We start from the raw sequence: 23,545 nt of genomic DNA, 5'->3' as shown, positions 1-23,545 counted from the left end.
GCACCAATTACATGTTAGATTATTTGACGTCCCATATATCTCAAGTGCTCTGTTCCTCTTTTACACACTTCATCTATTAAATAATATTGTAATGATATTACTGCATAAGGTAATTGTGACAATTAAAGGGAATAATAGAAGTAAAATGCTTATTAGAATAACTGGCCATACTAAACACTAAACAAATGTAAGCAGTTATTCTCATTATCATCTTCTCTGATAGTTATTATATCACCATGTTTAACTGGACATATAGTCTGCATGTCTTTGAAGGGTGGCCCTAAATTTTTAGTTACTTGAGAGGTAAACATAATGCTGTAGTACTTTCCCATCCACATGTATTCTCTGAATCTTAAAATGTGCTTCCTGCTATAACAGGGTTGGTTCTTGTTATCCCTTGTTAATTGTCTAATTTTTTCTTAATAAGATTGATCACATAAGGATCACCAAAATATGATCAGAATTGCAAAATAAGATGAGCAATAGTTGCAGACAATCTAATGCACTGAATAGCTATTTTTAATGCATATAATGGAATTATCCTTGAATTACCAAATAGGCAATATCATCATGTGCTAGTGCTCCACTTGGTTTAGATGAGAAATGAAGCTATGTTACTCTGCTTTTCACTTTCTTAGTCTTGCTCTGCTTACACTTGCTGCATGACTTTTCCATGACTGTTCTTATCAATGTCACAGAAATCGCTAGTTAATGATTGAGACGGTTCCTGAAACCAGATTTCTTTCCTAGGCTCTGAATACTTCTATTAAATCTTCTTTACACTGTCTCTTCTATGGAATGATAGATCACAAAACTTTCAATTCTTTGTAGGTCTTATTTCTCCATCAGTTGATTTTAAGTGTCTCTTTTTTACTTTTTAAAAAATTGAATTTATTGGGGTGACATCGGTTAATAAAATTATAAAATTATATAGGTTTCAGGTATACAATTCTGTAAAATCATCTGTACATTGAATTGTGTGTTCACCACCCCAAGTCAAGTCTCCTTCCATCACCTTTTATCCCTGCTTTACCCTGTTTTACCTCCCCACTCCTCCTTTTCCCTTTGGTATTCATCATGCTGTTGTCTGTGTCTATGAGTTTTTTTCTTAGTCCCTTCACCTTTTCATCCGGCCCTGCAAACCCCTTCCCTCTGACAGCTGTCAGTCTGTTCTCTGTCTATGAGTCTGTTTCTATTTTGTTTGTTCGTTTATTTTGTTCATTAGGCTCCACATATAAGTGAAATCATATGGCACTTGTCTTTCTCTGACTGGCTTGTTTTATGTCCATCCATGCTGTCACAAAGGGTAAAATTTCCTTCTTTTTTATGGCTGACTAGTATTCCATTGTGTAAATGTACCACAGCTTTTTAGTCCACTCATCTATTGATGGACACTTGGGCTGCTTCCAAATCTTGGCTATTGTAAATAATGTTGCAATGAACATAGGGGTGCTTATGTTCTTTCAAATCAGTGTTTTGGGTTTCTTCGAATATATTCCCAGAAGTGGAATTGCTGAGTCATAAAGCAGTTCCATTTTAAATTTTTTGACATAAATCCATATTGCTTTCCATGGTGGCTGCAATAATCTGCATTCCCACGAACAGTGCATGAGGGTTCCCTTTTCTCCACATCCTCGCCAGCACTCGTTGTTTGTTGATGTGTTGATGATGGCCATTCTGACCGGTGTGAGGTGATATCTCATTGCAGTTTTAATTTACATTTCTCAAATAATTAGTGATGTTGAGCACACTTTCATATATCTATTGGCCATCTATATGTCTTCCTTGGAGAAAAGTCTATTTAGGTCCTTTGCCCATTTGTTTGTTTTTTGGTGTTGAGTTGTGTAAGTTCTTTGTAAACTTTTGGTAACCCCTTATCAAATGTATCATTGGAGAATATATTATCCCATTCAGTGTGTTATCTTTTCATTTTGTTGTTGGTTATCTTTGCTGTACAAAATCTTTTTAGTTTGATGTAGTCCCATTTGTTTACTTTTTATTTTGTTTCTCTTGCCTGAGGCAACATATCAGAAAAAATATTGCTATGAGAAATGTCCTAGATTTTCCTGTCTATGTTTTCTTCTAGAACTCTTATGGTTTCAAGTCTGACATTTAAGTCTTTTACCAATTTTGAGTTTATTCTTATGTATGGTGTAAGAAGGAGGTCTAGTTTCATTTTTTGCATGTATCTGTCCAATTTTCCCAACATCATTTATTGAATAGTATCCTTTCCCCAGTATGTGTTTTTGCCTCCTCTGTCAAATATTAATTGACCATAAAGACATGAGTTTATTTCTGGGCTCTGTTCTGTTCCATTCATATATGTGTCTGTTTTTGTGGCCAATACCATGCTGTTTTGATTACTATGGCTTTGTAGTATAGTTTGATATCAGATAGTGTGATTCCTTTAATCTTGTTCTTCTTTCTCAAGATTGCTATGGCTAAGCAAGTTCTTCTGTGGTTCTGTATAAATTTTAGGAATATTTGTTCTAGTTCTGTAAAATAGATCGCTTTATGGACATTTTAATGATGTTAATTTTTCCCTCTCCTTTAAGGCAAACCAGAATATGTCACCCCAAATTATGCCTCTTTGACATAAAATTTATTAGCACTTAAAAAAACAGCAGATGCAAGACCCTCCCCGCTTTCTTCCTGAAAGCAGAAGATAAAACTTCCAGATGGAAGATGTCTTCCTTATACCAGAAGGAAAGTAACAACCTTATCATCAAGGACAAGCAGTTGAGACTGGGAATTCTGTACAAACAGACCTTGTGAAAATAATTTGATCTTCCGTTAGCCACACTGCATAGCTTATTCTCCACAATTGCCTCTCTTTGTTCAACCTAATATAAAAGCACGTAGGTTTTGCCATTTTCTTGAGTCTTCGTTCCTTATGGGGGCTCCTGTGTCACATAAAACTAAATTACATTAAATACATTTATGTGCTTTTCTCCTGTTAACCTGTCTCATGTCAGTTAAATTCTTAGGCCCAGCCAATAGACCCTAAGTGTGTATGTGTGTTTGTGTGAGTGTGAGTGTGGGGGGAGCGAGAGAAGAGAAGAGAAGAGAAGAGAAGAGAAGAGAAGAGAAGAGAGGGTAAGAGAAGAGAAGAGAGGGTAAGAGAACTTAAGAATTTGGCTCATGTGATTGTGGGGCTGAAAATGTGCAGAGCAGACTAGCATAGCAGCCTGGAGACCCAGGGAAGAGTTGCTGTTGCAGCCTGGAGTCTGAAGGCAGGCTGGAGGTAGAATTCCTTCATCCTTGGAAGTCTTCACAGTCTTTTCTGCATGGTTCACACCTACATCTACCTATTGACAATTGCTAAAACCTTCTTTGTACATGGTTGGAACCTTACTGCCTGGGGCTCCTATCAGACATTCCAATCTGCCCATGATTTCCAAAAGTTCAGCCCCTTCTCCTCAAGGCTTATTTTTAACTTTTAATACATGTCATCATTTCACTCCCATTTCACAAATTAGGAAGCTGAAACAGGAAAGCTGAGTAATTTGCCTGAGGTCAGTCACCTTGATCGATGAGGAAGGAGTCAGAGTTTCAGTCTTGGTCTCTTTGATTCCAGAGACCAGTCTTTCAACTATACCTTATTGTCTGTAAAATTAGTAAAAATTAAAAGACATGGTCCCCTTCCTCAAGAAATTCACAGCCTAGAAGAATGGACTACAGTGTGCAGGTTGGAACATTTGTACATTCTAACAATGGACATTGAGTGACAGGATTAACAATGGGACAGATTTCAGAGGTACTGGAGGAGGCATTTCTGCACTGGGAGGGCTTCTGCTGTCCCTTGGAAAAGTGGTTTGCAAACTGGGCTATGGATTAACATCTGTTACAAATATACATCTCAGAACCTTACCTCAGACCTAATAAATCAGAATCTCTAGGTACGAGGTTCAGAAATCTTTAGCAGATTCAAGTGTCTTTTTTATTAAAGAACTTTAAATTTTCTTTTTCAATTACACTGTACATTTAATATTATTTTGTATTAGTTTCAGGTGCATAGCATAGTGGTTAGACAATCACATACTTTACAAAGTCTTCCCCTTGATATTTCCAGTGGGTCTTAAACCCACACTTCTCTGAAGATGGATATTTGGGATTCACCTTTTTAGAAACGCCAAATAGGCAACTGCCTAAGACTGACTTAGAGGAGGAGAAGCAGAAGAAACTAGAGCTGGGAGTTGAAAGGAGTTGAAAGGAGGAGTCAAGGAAAAAGGCTTAAAAAGCAGAGTTGCGGCCCTGGCTGGGTGGCTCAGTTGCTTGGAGTGTCATCCTGTACACCAAAAGGTTACAGGTTCGATTCTTGCTCAGGGCACATACCCGGGATGCAGTTTCGACTCCCAGTCGGGGCAACCAGTCAATGTTTCTCTCTCACATCATATTCTGTGTGTGTGTGTGTGTGTGTATGTCTTTCTTTTTTTCTTTCTCTCTCTCTAAAATCAATAAAAAACCAAAATTAAAAACAAACAACAAACAAACAAAAAACAAAAGAAAACAAAACAAGAGCTGAGTGATAAAATATGAGACTTCGTTATGAAACCTCTGCACTAAAAGTCACACCGGCTAGATTGAGCCTCTCTGCTCAGACCCACAACATAAGCTGCTAATCCTGTCCCTGGGATCTTAAAAGAAGGAGCTGCTTACGGTTTCTGTGGAGACAACTTGAACTTTGAACAGCAGGCTGGGGTGTTTTGAATGTTACAAATTAGGGAGCAACAGGCAAGTGTCCAGAGCTTGCTTCTTGCAGTTGGCTCGGCAAGCCGTCCTGCAGCGGACTGCCTCTAGCGCTGAGCTCAGGGTGAGTATTTGGGGGATCTGGGCTGTCATGGCTTCACAGAACAGGTCTGCTTTCTGATTTCCGTGGCAGGGCACCTGGGAAGGCTGCTTTCATTTTGCTCTCTGTGTTTTTCTCCTGTCAACAGTAGCCCGGTTCTCAGTGGGACCATCGATTAACATCCGTGGGGGCGGGGAGCTTTTGCTCAAAAACACTTGGCTGCGGAAGTCACGGGGCCAGCTAATGTGACTTTATGGAGAGATTGTTTCTTGACTCAAGAATTTTTTTCCAGGATTTATTGCTTGGAATGAAGGGAGGAAGTGCTCGTGATGAAGAAAGAAACACATGAGGCTCCTAAAAGGAATGGAATTTTTGTTTCTTGATTAGTAATATTAACTTCTGTGGATGACCTTTTGGTGTCTTTATCTTTTTCATTCCTGCCTCCTGTCGTGTTGGTTGGTGTCTTGCCAGTTTTTCACTGCCCTTCCTCTGAGCAGGACAAGTTCTTTCTCCCAGGGGCGTAGACTTGACTCACTCCCCCCCCCCCCCCACCCGGGAGTCTGAAGGTGGTCTGGAATCTGCTCAACAATGTGGCATTAAGCTTTCAGCCCCTATCAGGTTGTGCCCATATTGCTGAGGGCACCCTCTCCAACCGCAACAAGTCAAAGCACGTGAGAGGTCACTCACTTGTGGTTTCTCTCTCTCCAGCTTCCTTTTGTACCCTTGGTTTTGTTGACTCTGCACTGTGCAGGGTTCTGCCTTCTGCTGCAAAGAAATGAGGAAGCCTGAAAATTTTATATTGGATTTTGAGGAGTCTCTCAACTTCCGTAGCAGCATATCAAAATTCAATTGGGCTTTGAATTTTTAAATCATACACTTTTTCTGAGAAATTTCACTCAACTTTATTGTTATTGTTATTATTTGCTTTTTCATCTATCATTTATTCTTTCATTTAGTTCTTCAAACACATCTTGAGCAATTAATATGTGCCAGGCACTTTTTTGGGAACCAAGGAACAGAGTGTTGAACAAGGTATAATCTCTACCCTTGAGAAATAATTTGTATTCTAGAGTAATGCTGTCCAATAGAATATTCTATGATGAGAGAAATGGTCTCCAGCTACATTGTCTAAGACAGTAGCCACTAGTTATATGTGCCTACTGAGCAATTAAAATCTGGTTAGAAGGCCCTGGCTGCTGTGGCTCAGTGGATTGAGTGTCGGCCTGCGAGCCCAGTGTCTCTGGTTTGATTCCCAGCTAGGGCACATTACTAGGTTGCACGTCAGGTCCCTAGTTGGGGGCGTGAGTGAGAGGCAACCACACAAAGATGTTTGTCTCCCTTTCTTTCTCCTTTCCCTTCTCTCTAAAAATAAAAAATAAGTAAACAAAGAAACAAATAAATAAATTATTTTTAAAAAAATCTGGTTAGAGTGACTGAGGTACAAAGTTTTTATTATTTTATTTTTTCTTTGTTTTTAAGTATATTTTATTGATTATGTTGTTATAGTTGTCCCAATTTCTTTTCCCATTGTTCCCCTCCACCCAGTGACCCCCTCCCTCCAGTTGTCCCCACCCCTTAGTCCATGCCCATTGGTTGTGCATATAGTTCTTCTAAACCTCTTCCTGTCTACTCCATTCCCTCCTACTATGCTTCTTAATTCCTGTACCATCTCCCTCCCTTTTCCCCCATCCCCCTCTCTGCTGACCTCCCCCCAATATGTTCCCCATACCTATGGTTCTTTTTCCACTCTTGTTGCCTACTTAGTTTGCCTTTGTTTCGATTCCCTAGCTTCTGTTGTTGGTTGTTGTGATACAGTTTTCATTTTAATGTTCATAGTATTGATCTTCCTTCTAAACAAGTCCCTTTAACATATCATATAACAGTGGTTTGGATCTAATGAACTCCTTCAGTCTTACTTTGTCCTGGAAGCACTTTCTCTGTCCTTCTATTCTGAATGACAGCTTCGCTGGATAGAGTATTCGTGGCTGTAGGTTTTTGATTTTCATTACTTTGAATATTTCTTGCCTGCAGAGTCTCCTTTGAGAAATCAGCTGATAGTCTAATTGGGACCCCTTTATATGTAATTCTTTCCTTCTCTCTTGCTGCTTTTAAGATTCTCTCTTTATCTTTAATTTTTGACATTTTGATTATAATGTGTCTTGGAGTGGTTCTTCCTGGATCCATTTTTTCTGGAACTCTCTGTGCTTCCTGGACCTGTAAGTCTATTTCCTTCCCCAAGTTAGGGAAGTTCTGCTTCATTATTTTTTTCACATAATTTTTCAGTTTCTAGTTCTTCTTCTTCACCTTATGGCAACTCTATAATTCTAATGTTCATTTGCTTATAGCTGTCCCAGAGGTTTCTGAGCGTCTCCTCATATTCCTCACTTTTTGTTTCTTCATTCTGCACTGGTTGACTGTTTGTTCCTTCCCTATGTTCCGATTTGCTGATTTGATTTCTGGTTTTTGTTTCCTCACCACTTGTTTCCTGTGTGTTTTTGTTCAATTCAGCAGGACTAGCCTTCATTCCTTCCCCCTCTTGTTCAATATCTTTTGTTAATTCTGTAAGCTGCCTTATGACTACAGCTCTGAACTGAGCCTCAGAAAGATTTTCTATTTGTTCATTGGTTAATTCCTATATTTGCTTTTTGGTTAGCTGCATGACTGGTATTTCAATCATTATTCTTGCCATACTGACCATTTTCATTTATCTCTCCTTCTTGAGCGGGGCTGTCACACCTCCTACGCTATCGGGGGCAGAGCCCTGTGCACTCTTCACAACCCAGCAACTCTTCTCCCGACACTGTGGCGCTTTGTGTGGGAATGGGGGTCCAAGATGGATTCCTGATGGATTCTCTCCTGCTGAGAGACCGGGAGCCTCCTCCTCCGTTCCCCTCTGGGCCTCACAGTCAGAGGCAATGGGGGTCTGCCTTCCTCAGCGTTAGAATCCCAAGCTGACGGGTCTTGACTGCAGCCGGGACAGCTCCCCAGGCGTTTCTTGCAGTCCAGCCACTGTCGCCCCTGCCACCACTGCTGCCGCCGCTGACAGCACAGCTTGACCTCTCTGCCCTGGTTTCGCCCCTCCTACCCGTCCGGATGAGCACCACTTGTTTATAACTTCATACGTCAGACTTCCATGTAGTTTTATTTTCTGGAACTTATGGTTATTTCTGGTTTTGCGGTAGTTGTAGTCCTTCTTAGTTGTGGAGGGAGACAGAGCCTGTCAGTCTAAGCCTCTATCTTGGCTTATTTTTAATGAGTTGAAATTTAATTAGCTACATGTGGCTAAGACTGATGGGTTTAGCTGGGAAACAAATAATGAGCCCCGTTTAGATTCAGACAGCCTATTGCTTATGGAGCTAGTAAAGACAAGTGAAACTAAAGGTGCCAGCTCTCTGGGTCCTTGTCTCATACACCCAAAAGGTGACCCTGAAACTAAAGGGGCTCACTGACTTCCACACAGTTTTGACAGACCCTGTGGACAATTTTAGCCTACAGCAAAATGGTCCCAGAGCCTGCAGCTCTGTCTCGGAGGGGTATGGGAGTGAGGTAGGAAGTCCTTTGCTGCTCCAGAACCAGGGGGATGGGTGGGAAAACTGCCGCATGGCAGCCTCCCAAAGATATGGAGAGACACATGAGAAAACCATCCCGTGAAGCCTCCTCTGAAGATTGCCTATGTTAGGAATGTTCCTGGAAAGAGCACAGTCCTTCCACCCAAATTTAAGTCATGTGGTAGTTCAAGCTTCTCCTGTGGTTCAAGCTTCTCCAGGGGGTTATGACAGAGCCATTCCCATGCAAATGGTCTCAAGTGCTAGGCCAAACATGTTGGACTTTACCCTTAAATGATTCCGGCACTCATTGCTCAAACATTGTTTGCAGTTAGAGGAAAGATTGGAATTGGGGGAAAATATAATTTCAATAGCCATTTAAAATAACCAGTCCCTCTACTTGTGGTACATGATGTTCTTTTCAATTTTCAATTTTCCTGGAGCCATTGTGCCTTTTTAAAATTGTTTGTTAAAGATGATGCACAGCAGAACAGGATGCATTGTATTACCAACTAATGTAAACCAGTGGCTTCATTGTAAAGACTGATTTGTTTTTTTGTCATCCTTTGTGAAAGGAGTCAGAAGATAGCAATTCTCCATCACTAATCTTATGACACTTATCCCTAGTCTTTCAATATTCTTCTTCCATCTTAAATTTGTCTTCAAATCACCATAAAAGTATTTGTAAAATGCAAATGCTTATTAAAATATAAAAGTGCTGTAATAAATAAAAAGATGAGAAAAATGCCCTTAAAACAATTTTTATTACAATACTTTGCAATGTTTACAATAATAGCAAAGTGTCAGGGTGCAGCGGGGTTGCAGTGTGTAAAAATTCAGTTTGTAGAGTACAAAATTTTCTCTGATTTTCTGTTATACCAATAGAGTTTGTTTACTCTCTTAACTCATTCCACCGAGCATGAGGGGAGTTTGGAATAGACAATTCAGGAAGGAGAGGCAAACATTATTAGCCTGCCATCCTCTTCTCCAGGCAATATAGTACTCACTAACTATCAGTAACCTCCCCTATCTTGCATCCAAAACTGAGAAAGGACTCAATGTGGGCCCTTTGCATACTGCCCTATGGGGATGAAAGACTGGTAAAGAAATAACTGATAGGGTTGCTTGGTCACACTACCCATCAGTGCATACACTAGCATCCCATGACATTACAAGTTCAAAAATTGTTTGCTTGTTTTTCCTAATTAAGGGTTCTTGTGGAAACCCTAGGACATTTTGCAGAATCTCAGGCTCCTTGGAACCCCAGGTGAGAATACCTGGTGTGTAAGTACAAAGTCTTCTTGTGAGTGTATCTGCTCACGCATACTATGTTGTGTGTATGCTAATCCTAGACTTTCCTTATTTCCACTGAATTGATAAGGGAGTGTTATATAAGAAACCAATGACACATAAGCCCAATAAGTCTGAGGTTTGTTAGACTTGCAATCAATTTTTGAAAAGACAGTTTGTCAAACATTGCCTTGGATCCCTACCAAATTCATGAGAGCACACACTGCCTTGACAACTTGCGATGGAAGATGACTTAATCTGGCCCATATTCCAAGGGCAATGACAATAGAGTTGGTCAGGAAACCTAAGACACCATTCACAAGCACACACTGTCAACTGATCATGTGGTCTCTCTCTCTTCCCTCCCCCTCTTTGTTTGTTGCACAGGTTTGTTTATGTCAAAAGTCACATCATCCTCTTGGTACAAATCCTGCTTCTTAGAAGTTTTACTGTAATCGAACTCTTACATATAACTTGGTGTAATGACAAAAAAAAAAAAATTTAGACATAGAATATTAATAACCATTATTAATATTTAATTAATTTCTGACAAAACAAACATTCAATAGTTGGCTGACTGCTGAGACCCCAAAACAAAATTCTAGCTCTAAGATAGATTCTCCCAAAGAAACCTGCCTTCTTACATCTCTCATTCCTTTTACATTTATTTACATAATCACTGACCTTCTAAATGAGCTACCCTTTCTTCAGGGGTTTCTCCAGATAAAAACAATCACATTTCTCCCTGCCTCTGTCCCTCTCTCCTTACACTCCCACACTCCACCCCAAGGCTGGCTTTCTGTGATGATCTGGGCACACCTGAATCTTGTGAATTCAGCCACATACAGAGCCTAGGACCAGGATTAGGGTGAGGCAAAAGAGGCTCCTGGGGTCCAAACTTTCAGGAGGACTTGAGAGGCTTGATCATGCTGGTAAATTTTGCTATGTGGGTGCCCTTTTGCCTCACTGTTTGTCCTGATCCTGATAGAGTGACTCATGATCTCTGAGTTTCAATTCCAAATTGGCAAGAGGAGAACATCCTTGGCACATCTTGAATCATGTATCTTGCCCTGATCCAATCATCAATGACCCCAGGGTTGAGGTCACATGGTATAAACATAGCTACTGAGAGTCCATCTCTGGACTTTAGGAGGCAATTCTCACATAAAGAGGAACCATGACCTGGGAAGAAACCTCAATATTTTATATTACAAAAGCACTGTATCAATAGAATATTTTTATTACATTTTTGGTGCTATTTTTTTCTGCCTATTATGAATCTCATAACTCCTGAGCATGTACATTGTATGATACATGAGTATCATTAGGATCCCTAAGGTTTTAGCACATCATTCTTGCCCTTGAGGAGTTTGCAAGTCCATTAGGGAGGATCAAACAGAGAGGCAGGACGCATGCTGGAAAGTGGGTATGGTAAGCAATTCAAATTAATTCAATTTGAAAATAAAATCTAGTATTGAGTCAATACATTGTATAGATGTTTTGAGAAGGAGAATAACAACAAGAAGAGTTGGAAAGGATTTGTAAAATAGAAGAAATCAATGATCCCTTTTTTTCTTTTTAAAAAAATTATTTACTTTTAGAGAGAGGGGAAGGGAGGGGAATAAAGGGAGAGAAACATCCATGTGTGAGAGATTCATCAATTGATTGCCTCTTGCATGTCCCCAGGCATGTGCCCTGAGTGGGAATCAAACTGACGACCTTTAGGTTTGTAGGCCGGCACTCAATCCACTGAGCCACACCAGCCAGGGTGATCCCTTCTTCATGATTTCATTGTGGGGGACAAAGGAAACAGCAGATACACAGGCTTGCAGGACGGATCAGATCGGAAAATACCTACAGAGCACCAAAATGTTGCATGGGACATGGGATTTTTAAAAACATTGTTTCATCTCACTAACATGAATGAAAGACCCATGAAATTTGAACCGATGCTCCCTTCTTCAAGAACTTTCCCACTATTGAGGGAAAACATTCACAATCACTCAATTAATTCAAAATTATTCCATTAACCATGAGTTTAGGTTTACATAAAATGGCCTGTAATGTGGGTTGTTGATAGGACATCAGGTCAGGAGAGTATTGTCTTTGCAGAAAATCACTTTTAAAGTAAGTTCAAAGGCACTTTCCCCTTGACCACCACCTACCTTCAATGACTTTCCACAGTGAATGACTGGATATCAAGAACTGCTTTTTTGTCCCTGCCCTGCCAGAGCCAGTTTATTTTCTCCAGAAGCTCCTCTACTCACAAATCTAAACCCCAAAGCCTTTATTTTGTATCCCCCATAAAAAATTAAGGATCCCTCGGAGAATCAGGCTTTTTGAGGAGACACCTACTATTACAATGTTTGTGAAGATATTACTGAAAAATACAGTACATGCCTATGTCAAAATCTCATATGAGACATTTTTTTTTAGAGCTAAATTTTGGAAAGGCCTCACTTTTCCTTTCCCCTGGAGGAACTGGCAACTGTTTCTACGAGAATAATTAGAACAATGAAACCGACCAAGTTGCCTTCTTCCCTATGGCTGTCACTAATTCAGTGCCAAACTCAGGTCACAAAATGCTCTAATTTCATGTTCCAGGTTTTCTTTGTTCAAAACCTCCAATTCTAGTTCATATTGCCCCAGATCCTATTTTATTTTTATTTTACTTTGCATTTGTTTATCTTTAAAAAGGTTCAAATCCTTTGAGAAATGAGGTATAGAAGAAATGAGGAAAGGAAAGAGAGAAAGAAAGAAGGAATGGAGGAAGGAAGGAAGGAAGGAAAGAAACACCCCAAATATTCCTTATAAGTGAGCAGAGTAAGAAATGGCTGATCCAATGTATCGTATAATCTCTTTACTACAAACAACATTTTTACATTGATCACTCCCTTGTAAAGGCATAAAAGCAGAAACAAGATCATAAAATGTTATTTTCCCTTTCATAGGAATTATGAAAAGGGCAGGGAGGGATTAGAGACAAAAAAAAAGTGAACACACCCACAATATACTTCTTGTTTATGTAACTATAGCCCAGGTAGGTATGGGGGCTGAAAAGCGGCAATGATCCTTCCTATAAGCCCTGTATTATGCATTGCTCCTTTGGGTGCTAACAAGTACCCTGTGAATCGGTCACAGGGGTATTATCTCAACTGAGGAATTAAAGCTCAGCTTACTTAAAACCACAAAACTAGGATTTATTACACTGTTATAATGGATAAGACAGGAGACTGTGGTGTCAGGCCTAGCTTGAATTTCCAGTTCTACTGTTAATTATTTATGAGACTTTGAGCATGTCACTTAACCTGCTTCCTCCTAGGTAAAATGAGAATAATGGGAACTCTCTGCATGCCTTCCTCTCCCTCCTCCAAATGTTCTTCATGCCTTGCACTGTCTCCAGAAATCTAACTTGGCTAGACCTAATGTAAGCCTTGTCTGGACCTTTTCTTTGGAACTAAAGTCTCCAACTCAAAGTCTCCTCTTTCACTGCAGGGTAGGAAATACCACTCAGTGGTCCCTTGGCCAGTTGCCAATGTTCCAGCTGACAGCCACCCCAGCAAGTGCCCTTGCTGATGAGCCCGTGCACATCCGAGCGACAGGCCTGCTTCCCTTGCAGCTGGTGACCCTCACAGCGTCTCTGAAGGATGAGAAGGGAAATCTGTTCCGGTCCAGAGCCTTCTACAGGGCCAACGAGGCTGGCGAGCTGGACCTGACGCAGGCTCCTTCCTTAGGAGGCGACTACACGGGGGTCCATCCGATGGGCCTCTTTTGGTCTCTGAAGCCTGAGAGGCCTTTCAGGAGGCTGCTTAAGAGGGACGTGATGAACAGCCCCTTTTCTGTCACTCTGGACATATACGACTCGGTTTGCTTCCAAGATTCAGCCACAGTTCAGCCCCACGCCAGTCAGGTGGTGCAGCGCTGGTTCTTCCGGCCTGGGACGCAGCGGGTGCAGATCCGAGAAGGCCGCGTGCGAGGAGCCCTTTTTCTCCCTCCAGGTGAGACCAGTCTTCCGCGGTAGAAAAAGCATGGTTGATGGAAATAAAAACAAAACCAAACGGCATCAAGTGTTGGAGGACTAGTGCTTCCCACAATCCATCAAAGCTAATTTGCCCTGTGTGTTTGCGTGTGAAGGTGGGATTCATTTTTCTTCTACTGCTCTTGACCCTCTTTTCACTCTTTCTAATCTCATTCTCTTCTCTCTTTCTTGTTCTCAGGAAAAGGCCCTTTCCCTGGAATCATTGATTTGTTTGGGGGCTTGGGGGGTCTAGTTGAATTTCGAGCCAGTCTTTTGGCGGCACATGGCTTTGCAGTCCTGGCATTAGCATATTTTGCCTATGAAGACCTGCCCAAACTACTGATGGAGGTGGACCTGGAATATTTTGAGGAAGCTGCCAACTTGCTACTAGCTCATCCCAAGGTATTTAAAATACTTTTTCCCCTTACCTCGCAACGTTATAGCAATGGACAAAAAAAAAAAAAAAAAAAAATCACAGATGTCTGTTCTGCCCATTTTACCAATCTGTTTAGACTTGGGCATAGCACAGGAGTTTACAGTTAAAATGGGAATACTAATATCTACCTTGTAGGATGGTGGGGTTGATTAGAGGTCAGCTTGGTGCTTACTGGCATAAGGAATACAATAAAAAAGGATAGCTATGAGTGCTTGCAATTTATTCACAAGAGGCTCTTCAGTGTTTCATTGGCCCCTGATCTCAGATCTCCAATCAGCCACCAATTCTCAGGCTTGACAGGTTTTCAGACTTCAGTGATTATCTCAGCATGGGGTAATGCAAACATAAATCACATTAAAGAGTCCTGAGACTAAGAACAATGCAGATGTTCGATATAAGAGCTGGGCTACAAGATCAGAGCAGGATTATCAGCAAAACTGATTTAGCTGCAGCACCTGACTTGGCTGCATTAGCTCTGTAGTTTCAGATCCAGGAGCAGAACTAAGCCTTAAGTAAGGGTTCAGTGTCAGGAGCTGAGCTAGGGAAAGAAAGGGTGATTTTAAAGCTCTTTGTTAAGCATCATTGTATTATTGAAAGTGTGGTCCATGGACCAGAGGTCTAGGCATCACCTTTGACTCTCAGGTCCCATCTCTGTATCAAATTCTGTACTTTAACAACATCCCCAGGTAATTCGTATGTACATTCCAGTTTGACAAGGACTGGAATAGTACATTTGATAACTTAGGAATTAAATGTCAGATGATTTATGATGTAGTTCACTTTAGGAGGTCACAGAGTACTGGTATTTGTGGTAATGTCTAAAAAAAGACACATAGGAATAAATATGACATGGTCAAGTCTCAAGGTGGACATTCTGTTAAGTTGAACCATATTAACTTAACGTTTTCTGGTTAAAAACTAGTCAAATATCAGTTACTATATTTCTTATGGTTCAACCTAACAGGGGTAAAAGAATCATACCAGCTAACATTGATTATTTGTTAGACTCTATGCTAAATACTTTACATTAATTATCTAATTTAATTAATGCTCATGAGAACTTTGTGAAATAAGTACTATTGACATTGTCCTAATTTTTCAGATAAGAAAGCATAGTCAGATGAAGTAATGTGCTATGTTTCCTATTGGAGCATCATCAATATCTTCATCTTCAGTGTCACCATCACCATAATCAACAAACACATGTGTGATTTTTCTAAGCCTTTTTTGTCTCTTTTGAAAAGATTGCCTAAAAGGAATTAAATCCCATACAAAATGTTTTCAAGTTATCATATCTTTTTCATTTCAAATTTAACTATTTGTAACATTGTCTCAGGAGAAAGGGCAGTTGCCAAAATTCAATTTGGAATTACATTCAGCAGAAGAGGTTCAATTCCCCACTCTTCCCCTTGATACTGTTGTAACCTCGAGCGAGACTTCAACTTACTGAATCTCAGTTTTCTTGGAAGGACTAACTGAGATAATATGTGTAGAGCACTTAGCCTAGAGTCTAGCACAGTGATTTTCAACCTTTTTCACCTCATGGCACACATAAACTAATTACTAAAATTCTGCGGCACACCAAAAAATATATATTTTTGCTTATCTGACAAAAATAGATATAATTTTGATTCATTCACACTGGGCGGCTATTGTTGTGTTGGCTGTTGTCCTTTTTTAATTTGACAATCTAAGGAAAAAGAGGTCAGTGCCCCTCGCTAAATAATCAGGTAGTGCATGTTTTAAAAATTCTTGTGGCACACCAGTTGAAAATCGCTAGCGTAACATATATAGTAAATTCAGTAAATCTATCTTCTCATCATTGCCTATCTGGCGTCTTCCCTATCCCTTTCCCCACATCCTCAGCCAATCCTGACGAGTTTTAGATGCTACTCCTGAGTCTTTCTCAATACATCACACCCTCTTTACCCTTCCTGCCATGGCTTCAATTTGTTCTCTAGTCATTGCTCACCTGTGATATTGCAGTTCTGTATTAATCAATTTCCTATCTCCAGTGACAGCCCTTCTCTCTCACTCCCCCATTCATTCCTCCAGCAGACAGTTCCCAAATGTGGATGTACACTAGATTTCCTAGAAAATATTTTATAGTATCCAATTCTTGGATGTACTCAGGCCAACTGTAGTAGAAACTTGAACAAAGGGATTTTGGAAAGTTCTAATTTCAGAAAGTTATTTTTTTCCGGTGATTCTGATCACAGAAAGGTCGTCAGATTCACCTGAACACCATTATGAGCAAACTAAACATACCAGGTGGCTATGTCCCTGCTGTTGTCTATCCAGAATGCTAGTGCTCTCCTCCCTCAGCTCTTAGACTCTTCCCTCCTCTCTGCTCCCTCAGCCTCTCACAGAAGGACTCTCTGCTGTGACCTATGACTTTTCCTGTTGGACTGAGTACTGAAATTCACCTGTTGGTAGAATCCAAGTCTTTCCTCCTTAGGATAAGCCTTTGGATTAATAGATGTGCTGTGAAATGCTATTTAAATATGAACCACACTAACGTATTATTCGGAAGAACCTAGGAAACCTCTCTTTATAACTGGAGAGAAGAATTTGATTCTTCAGGAAGCTTACCTGCCTCTGTTCTTGTGATGTCAAATGTTGTTGGTGCATTAGATCCTTTAGGCTTTTATAGAAGTCTGCCTTTGATGATCCTCAATAACAGTCCTGCCAGGTAGGTAATATTTTCACCCCCATAAGATAAATAGGGCTTAGAGAGGGGTAAGTAGGTAGTGTTCTCAGTCACAGAAGCTGATGAACCTGAGTGCCGGAACTCCCACCCACATTTTCTGACCGTCCATCATACTAGCTTATGGCCTGTAGCACAGCTCCTTCTCAGTGTATGGCCAGTAATGGGTTCCCTTTATTTTGTATTTCAGATCCAAGGGCCAGGAATCGGAGTGTTGTCTGTGAGCAAAGGTGCAGAGATCGGGCTGGCCATGGCCTGCTTCCTGAAGCAGGTGGTAGCCACTGTCTGCATCAATGGGACCAACGCCATCTTTGAGTTTCCGCTCAAGTATAAGGATTTGATTATGTTACCCATCACCTCTTTTCTGGAGCACATGCAGACTGATATCTCAGGGGCTGTGAGCCTCCTCCACTACAGGGGAGACCCCCGGGATAAGCTGAATCAGCACAGCGTGTTGCCAATTGAAAAGGCCCAGGGTCAGATCCTCTTCATAATAGGAGAGAATGACCAATCGATGAAAAGCAAAGAATATGCTAAGCAGGCTCTGAAGCAGCTGAAGAGTCATGGGAGAAACAATGGAAGGATGCTGGCCTACCCTGGTGCAGGCCACCTCATAGAGCCACCCTATGCGCCCCTATGCTACGCTTCCCAGAACTACCCGCGTTCCATAACCCTGCTCTGGGGAGGGGAACCTGCTGCGCATGCAGCAGCCCAGGAGCACGCCTGGGGAGAGATCCAGAAATTCTTCAGGCAACACCTCACTCAAACCAGAAGCCAACTCTGAGCAAGGGCTAAGGGTGGGATAGGGCAAGCAGACAAAAAACGAGGATAAGGCAGGGATGTGGTGAGGAGAGGGGGCTCTTCTGATTTCTCTATATTCACAGTCATCTTGAATAAACTGGGATGAAATTGGTCAGAATCAAAGGGCCAGGGCATAGGTGCATCTGAAGTATTTCCAATAAATTGTATGTACTTCAAATTTTTGTAAATTGAATCTTAATTTAATGCACCAGGATAGATTGCCATTTCAATGCAAATTGAATAATCTTTCATAACCCAGTTACGGATACAGTACTTTGGATCCAGGTATTGGCAATCTAGATAAATTCTCTGGAACTTCCAAGTTATTTGTGGATATACATTTTCTGTTTTAAAATACTTTGAGGTGTGTTTCTGACATCTGATATGAAAAGTTCTAATATCACCATCAAGTGTAATGCTTGCTATAGATTTCTTATTACAGTTTCAATCAGGAATTGGATTGAACTTAATCAAGTGTCTTTGTAGCGTTTATTGAAATTAAATGAACTAATGTATTTAAATCACTTAGAACAGTGCCTGGCACACAGAAATTTCTATATGAGTTAGCTATTATAATTTTTATAATGCTTTCCTCCTTGAATCTGTTAATGTGGTGAATTGCATTCATTAATGAACTAATTTTGCTTATTCATCTAACTTTAATAGGTGAATTTCTCATATTGACTAGTTTTAAAATTTATTGTGGAGCCAATAAATTTTCACCCATAATTTCTGGAACACGTTTTTCTCTTATAATTTTTCACATATTCATTGTTGTTTATTTATATGCTATCTTTTTTTTCCTTTCAGCCTGATGTGCCAAGTACTTGTCGGTTTTATTGATATTTTTCAAGAACAGCTTTAGGTTTATCTATCAAATCTATTTACCGTGATTCTTCAATTTCTGTTTATTTAAAATAATACCATCTGATTTCACTAATATGTGAAATCTGATGATCAAACTGAACTAGCAAGCAAAATAGAGACAGATTCATAGATAGAGAGCAGGATGACTACTATAGTGGGGAGTTAGGGGGTAAAGGAATCAAGCAAAAAGGAAAAAGAACTCATGGACATGAACCACAGTGTGGTGATTGCGGGAGGGGAGGGAGGTATAAGGGGGATAAATGACAATGGAAAAACTACAATAAAAAAGAGAAACAAAGAAAAAATTATTTCTCTTGTCCTTTTTGTGTTTATTTTATTGGCTTATTGATATGCAGTGTTCTCATTTTGTTAATTTCTAAATAGCTTCTAATTTACTCCCCTCACTCTTTAACAGTAATTTTACCAAAGCACAAAGTATCACACTATAGATTACTTGTTGGCTTGTTGGTTATAAAGAAGAGGAGGGAGGAATGATGTCACTTTGCAATGGAGGGGTCAGACTGTCACCACCTTAACCCACCAATCAAGCCCAGCATCTCTAAAAATGGTCAATTTGACATAATGCACTTCATAATGAGATGTAAGCTGGAATGCCCCGCATGTCTTAGAACTACTTCTAACAACACTGTTAAACTTGAACCTAGTCAAGCTTTTAGATCAAATGTCTTATTAATATAATGACTAGAGACCAAATTAAATGGCACTTACAAAGAGACAGTCACACAAATCCAGATTGTGGGTCATTCTATGAAGTGGTCTCTTGTATAAATTGATTGCCAAGTGGCCTACTCTCTTCACTAGTTTGTCGCACAAACCATTTGAAATTATTTACTTTATGAAAATTATTATTTTTTTGCATTGGAGTGACCTGGGGTTGTTCAGAATTAAAAGAGAGTTTAACGTATCAGCCAGATGCTATGTGTGGGCCGGGCTGAGCAAAGTAAGCATAAAAGACATTTTGGGGACAATTAGAGAAGTTTCAATATGGACTCGGTATTATATGATACTAAAATATTAACTTGTTAGATATCATAATGGCATTGTGGTTACATAAACATCACGATTTAGAGATATGTACTGATATATTTAGAGGTGAAGAGTTACAATATCTAGGAATTGTTTTAAAATACAAGAATATGGCAACTGTGAACAATTACTATATCTAGATGATGGGTATAGTGAGGTTTATTTGTTTTCTCTGCACCCCAAGTGTCCATCATAGATGAGTGCATAAAACAATTATGGGTCATCTACACAGTGGAATACTACTTGGCCGTAAAATAGAAGAAAATTTTAGCCTTTGCGACAGCATGGATGGACCTGGAGAATATTATGCTAAGTGAAATAAGTCAGGCAGAGAAAGACAACTACCATATGATTTCATTCATACGTGGAATCTAATGAACAAACTGAACTAACAAGGAAAACTGGGACAGATTCATAGATAGCGAACAGGCTGACAGCTATCAGGGGGGTTGGGGAGTGGAGGGATTGAGCAAAAAGGAAAAAGGACTCATGAACATGGACGAAAGTGTGGTGATTGCAGGGGAGAGGGAATATAAGAGGGAAAAATGATAATTAAAAAATACAATAAAATTTTTCAAAAGGTTAAAAAAAAAACAAGAGATATCATCAATATATTTACTTTTCTGCCCATAAAGACAAGCACTTCAACATTATATCTTTCTCTCCATGATGTCCCCCTCATTAATTTCAGATTACTGATTAAAAAAATTTTTTTTTTATATTTTAGAGAGAGGGGAAGGGAGGGAGAAAGAGAGGGATAGAAAGTCAATAGGTTGCCTCTCATACACTCCCTGACTAGGAATTGAACCTGCAACCTAGGCATGTGCCCTTTTGGGGAATCAGACCGGCAACCTTTTGCTTTGCAAGATGATCTCCAGTTAACTGAGCCACACTGGTCAGGGCTCAGATTATTGATGTTTTTATAATCAATAGCTATTTAACATGGCTATGTTTTAATAGTTTCTTTGCTCCTCACTGTTTCTTACAACCCATGTTTTTAATTCTTGACTTTATCATCCATTTGTCCATTTTTCCAAAGTAGAGACTCAAGTTATTAAAAAGATTCATGTTCCTCTGTCTATATTTTGTTCTCACTCTTTCATTGTAATTTTTTATATATAGGATTTTATGTTAACAAGTATTTTCCCTCAGTGCTTTGGTCTTTTTATTCTGGCATCCATGGTTGCCAAGGAGAAATCTGATTCTTATTGCTTTGGTTTTTTTTTTCCTCTTTCTTGAAAGCTTTTTACAATTTTCTCTTCGTTTTTAATGTTCTGAGAGTCCATCAGACATGACCAGCAGTGGGTTAATGATTTCTATTTTATTTTGCTTGGTAGTCTCTGGGCCAAAAAGTATCTCAGGGATAGGAAATGAGACCATCATACCAACTTGGACAATCAAGATTTACCCGTGGGTATAGAGATGAGCCAAGCATCCATTGAAGAACATGTCCACTTAGTGGACAAGAAACAAAAATGTGATCCATTACTAGCAAGGGCTATTGAGTTGCCAAGCAGCATAGGTTGCTTCACCTGCTTTTCCTATTTACCCTAATTTTTTTCATAACAAATGAAAATGGGGGTGGAGAGGTGCCCTTCTGGTTTCTGACATATTTCAAGTGTTTTCTGTAACTTGAGGACAAAGATTACTCCTGCAGGACTTAGTCCGGACTTCTGGCCAAGATGGAGGCCTAGACAGACAAGCTGTATCTCCCTCCACAACTAAGAAGGAATACAACTACCTCAAAACTAGAGACAACCAGAAGTTCCAGAAAACCGAGCTGCATGGACGTCCAACAAACAAAGATATAAAGAAGAAATACTCATCCAAACAGGGAGGAGGGGCAGAGAGGATGCGGTGTGGTGGTGGCAGCAGCAGTGGCAGTGGCAGACCAGCAGAAAGCGCAGTCACACATTTTAAAAAGCCAGGAGGGACATTTGGGGAGTGTTCCCAGCTCCTTACTGGATGGCGCAGTTCACGGTCCCAGAATCAGGGAATATCAAGCCTCATTGCTTCTGACTGTGCAAACCAGTGGGGGTTGGGATGGAGAAAGAAACTGTAGGTCTCTCAGCAGAGTCTGCTTGTTTGAAGGGCCCCCACAGTCCTAGAACATCCACAGAGCCACCCACTCTGGGAGCAATGACCAGGGCAATAGCTAGAGGGGTGCCAGGCCTATATGGCATGGGAGAAGTGCCTGGAAAAGGGGTGAGTGCTGAGTGGGTGGCATTTTTTCCTCTCAGACTCCTCCCCCACATATAGAGCCACAATGTGGTGAAACAGGTCGCCCTGTACTGACAAATCCCTAAGGCTCCGCCCCTTATAATGTAACAGGAGTGACAGTTCTACCTAAGACACAGAGGCAAACAAACACAGGAGCCTGAAAAGATGAGGAGACAGAGAAGTATGGCCCAAAAGGGGGAACAAATCAAAGTTCCAATAGGAGAACTAAGCGACAAGGAGATAGCCAACCTAACAGACACATAATTCAAAACACTGGTGATAAAGATGCTCACAGCCTTGACAGATATCCTTAAGTATGGCAAACGCATAAGGGAAGAAGTGAAGGCTATGTAAATGAAACAGAGGGAAATACACACAAAACTAATGGTGAAGGGAAGGAAACCAGGGTTCAAATCAATGATTTGGAACAAGGAAGAAAAAAACAGTCAACCACTACAGAATGAGAAAACAAGAATTGAAAAAAAATGAGCAGAGGCTTAGGAACCTCTGGGACAACTTTAAACATGCCACCATCTGAACCATAGGGGTGCCAGAAGAAGAGGAAGAAGAAGAAATTGAAAGCTTATGTGAAGAAGTAATGAAGGAAAACTTCCCAAATTTGGTGAAGGAAATAGACATACAAGTCCAGGAAGCAAGTCCCAAACAAGCTAGACCCAAAGAGGACCACACCAAGACACATCATCATTAAAATGGCAAAGTGAAAGATAAAGAGAGAATCTTAAAAGCAACAAGAGAAAAGCAGAGAGTTACTTACAAAGGGGTGCCTATAAGACTATCAGCTGATTTCTCAAAAGAAATTTTGCAGGCAAGAAGGGACTGGCAAGAAGTTTTCAAGGTGATGAAAAGCAAGGACTTACAACCAAGATGACTCTACCCAGCAAAGCTATCATTTAGAATGGAAGGGCAGATAAGTGTTTCCCAGACAAGCTGAAGCTAAAGGAGCTCATCATCACCAAGCTATTATTATATGAAATGTCAAAGGGGCTTACTCCAGAAAAAGGAGATCAAAATTATGAACATTAAAATGACAACAGACTCACTACTATCAATCACTGAATCTAAAAAATAAAAACAAAATCCAACTAAGCAAACCAGAATAAGAACAGAATATAGGTACGGGGATCACTTGGAGGGTTATCGCTGGGAGGGGGAAGGGGGAGAGGTGGGGAAATGGTGCAGGGATTAAGAAGCATAATTGGTTGGTACAAAATAGACAGAGGGAAGTTAAGAATAACATAAGAAGAGGAAAACAAGATGGCGGAAGAGTAAGTGGAAGCTACACTAACCTCTTCCTAGAACTAGTCTGGATTTATAACTTAATTTTGGAGAAATCATCTGCAATAACCAACTGAACACTAGTTGGAGAGAAGTCTTATAACCACGGAGAGACAGAAAAGGCCACTACATCACAACGTGACCGGTAGGGAGTGCGGAGACGCGGAAGGGCTGGCTGGGCTCCCAGGGGTGGCAGCTGAAGGGACTGAGAAACAGCTCAGCAGCCGGGGATTCCCCCTGAGAAGGGCAGGTCTAAACCCCCAGCTGAGCTTCCCAGCCTACAGCAACAGAGTGGAAAGTAAAATAGTATCCAGCTGAGAAAAGCGAAAAGCCACAGGGTTTCTTGCTAGCCAGAGAGAAACAGCGGGAGAAAAAGAGCTCTTAATCGGATCACATACGAAAATATTTTGGCCCCCACTTACCCTGGGCTCGAGCGGAGAGAGGGCGGAGAGGACTGTGGACGCTTGGGGAGAGTTTGGTGTTGTGGCTTTGAGGGGACAGCTGGGGAAGCAGCTGGCCAGGTCCCACT

General features: G+C 40.5%; 1 protein-coding gene across 2 annotated transcripts; it reads left to right on the top strand.

The window, feature by feature from the left end:
- The first annotated feature begins 4,611 nt into the window (after positions 1–4,611).
- BAAT (bile acid-CoA:amino acid N-acyltransferase) lies at positions 4,612–18,740 on the top strand. Of its 2 annotated transcripts, XM_090274502.1 has the most exons (5): positions 4,734–4,813; positions 9,545–9,601; positions 13,120–13,622; positions 13,842–14,044; positions 16,976–18,740. In XM_090274502.1, exons 3-5 carry the CDS (start codon positions 13,160–13,162, stop codon positions 17,567–17,569), a joined length of 1,260 nt encoding a protein of 419 aa, XP_090130628.1. In that variant the 5' UTR covers positions 4,734–4,813; positions 9,545–9,601; positions 13,120–13,159; the 3' UTR covers positions 17,570–18,740. The 2 variants fall into 2 exon arrangements, with proteins under 2 accessions (XP_090130627.1, XP_090130628.1); XM_090274501.1 differs by lacking the exon at positions 9,545–9,601 and having other exon boundaries at positions 4,612–4,813.
- Positions 18,741–23,545: the final 4,805 nt, after the last annotated feature.

Source organism: Furipterus horrens, unplaced genomic scaffold (genome assembly GCF_987537825.1).
Source record: "Furipterus horrens unplaced genomic scaffold, mFurHor1.1.pri manual_scaffold_4, whole genome shotgun sequence".
NCBI lineage: Eukaryota > Metazoa > Chordata > Mammalia > Chiroptera > Furipteridae > Furipterus > Furipterus horrens.
This window is presented reverse-complemented; position numbering and strand designations above follow the sequence as displayed.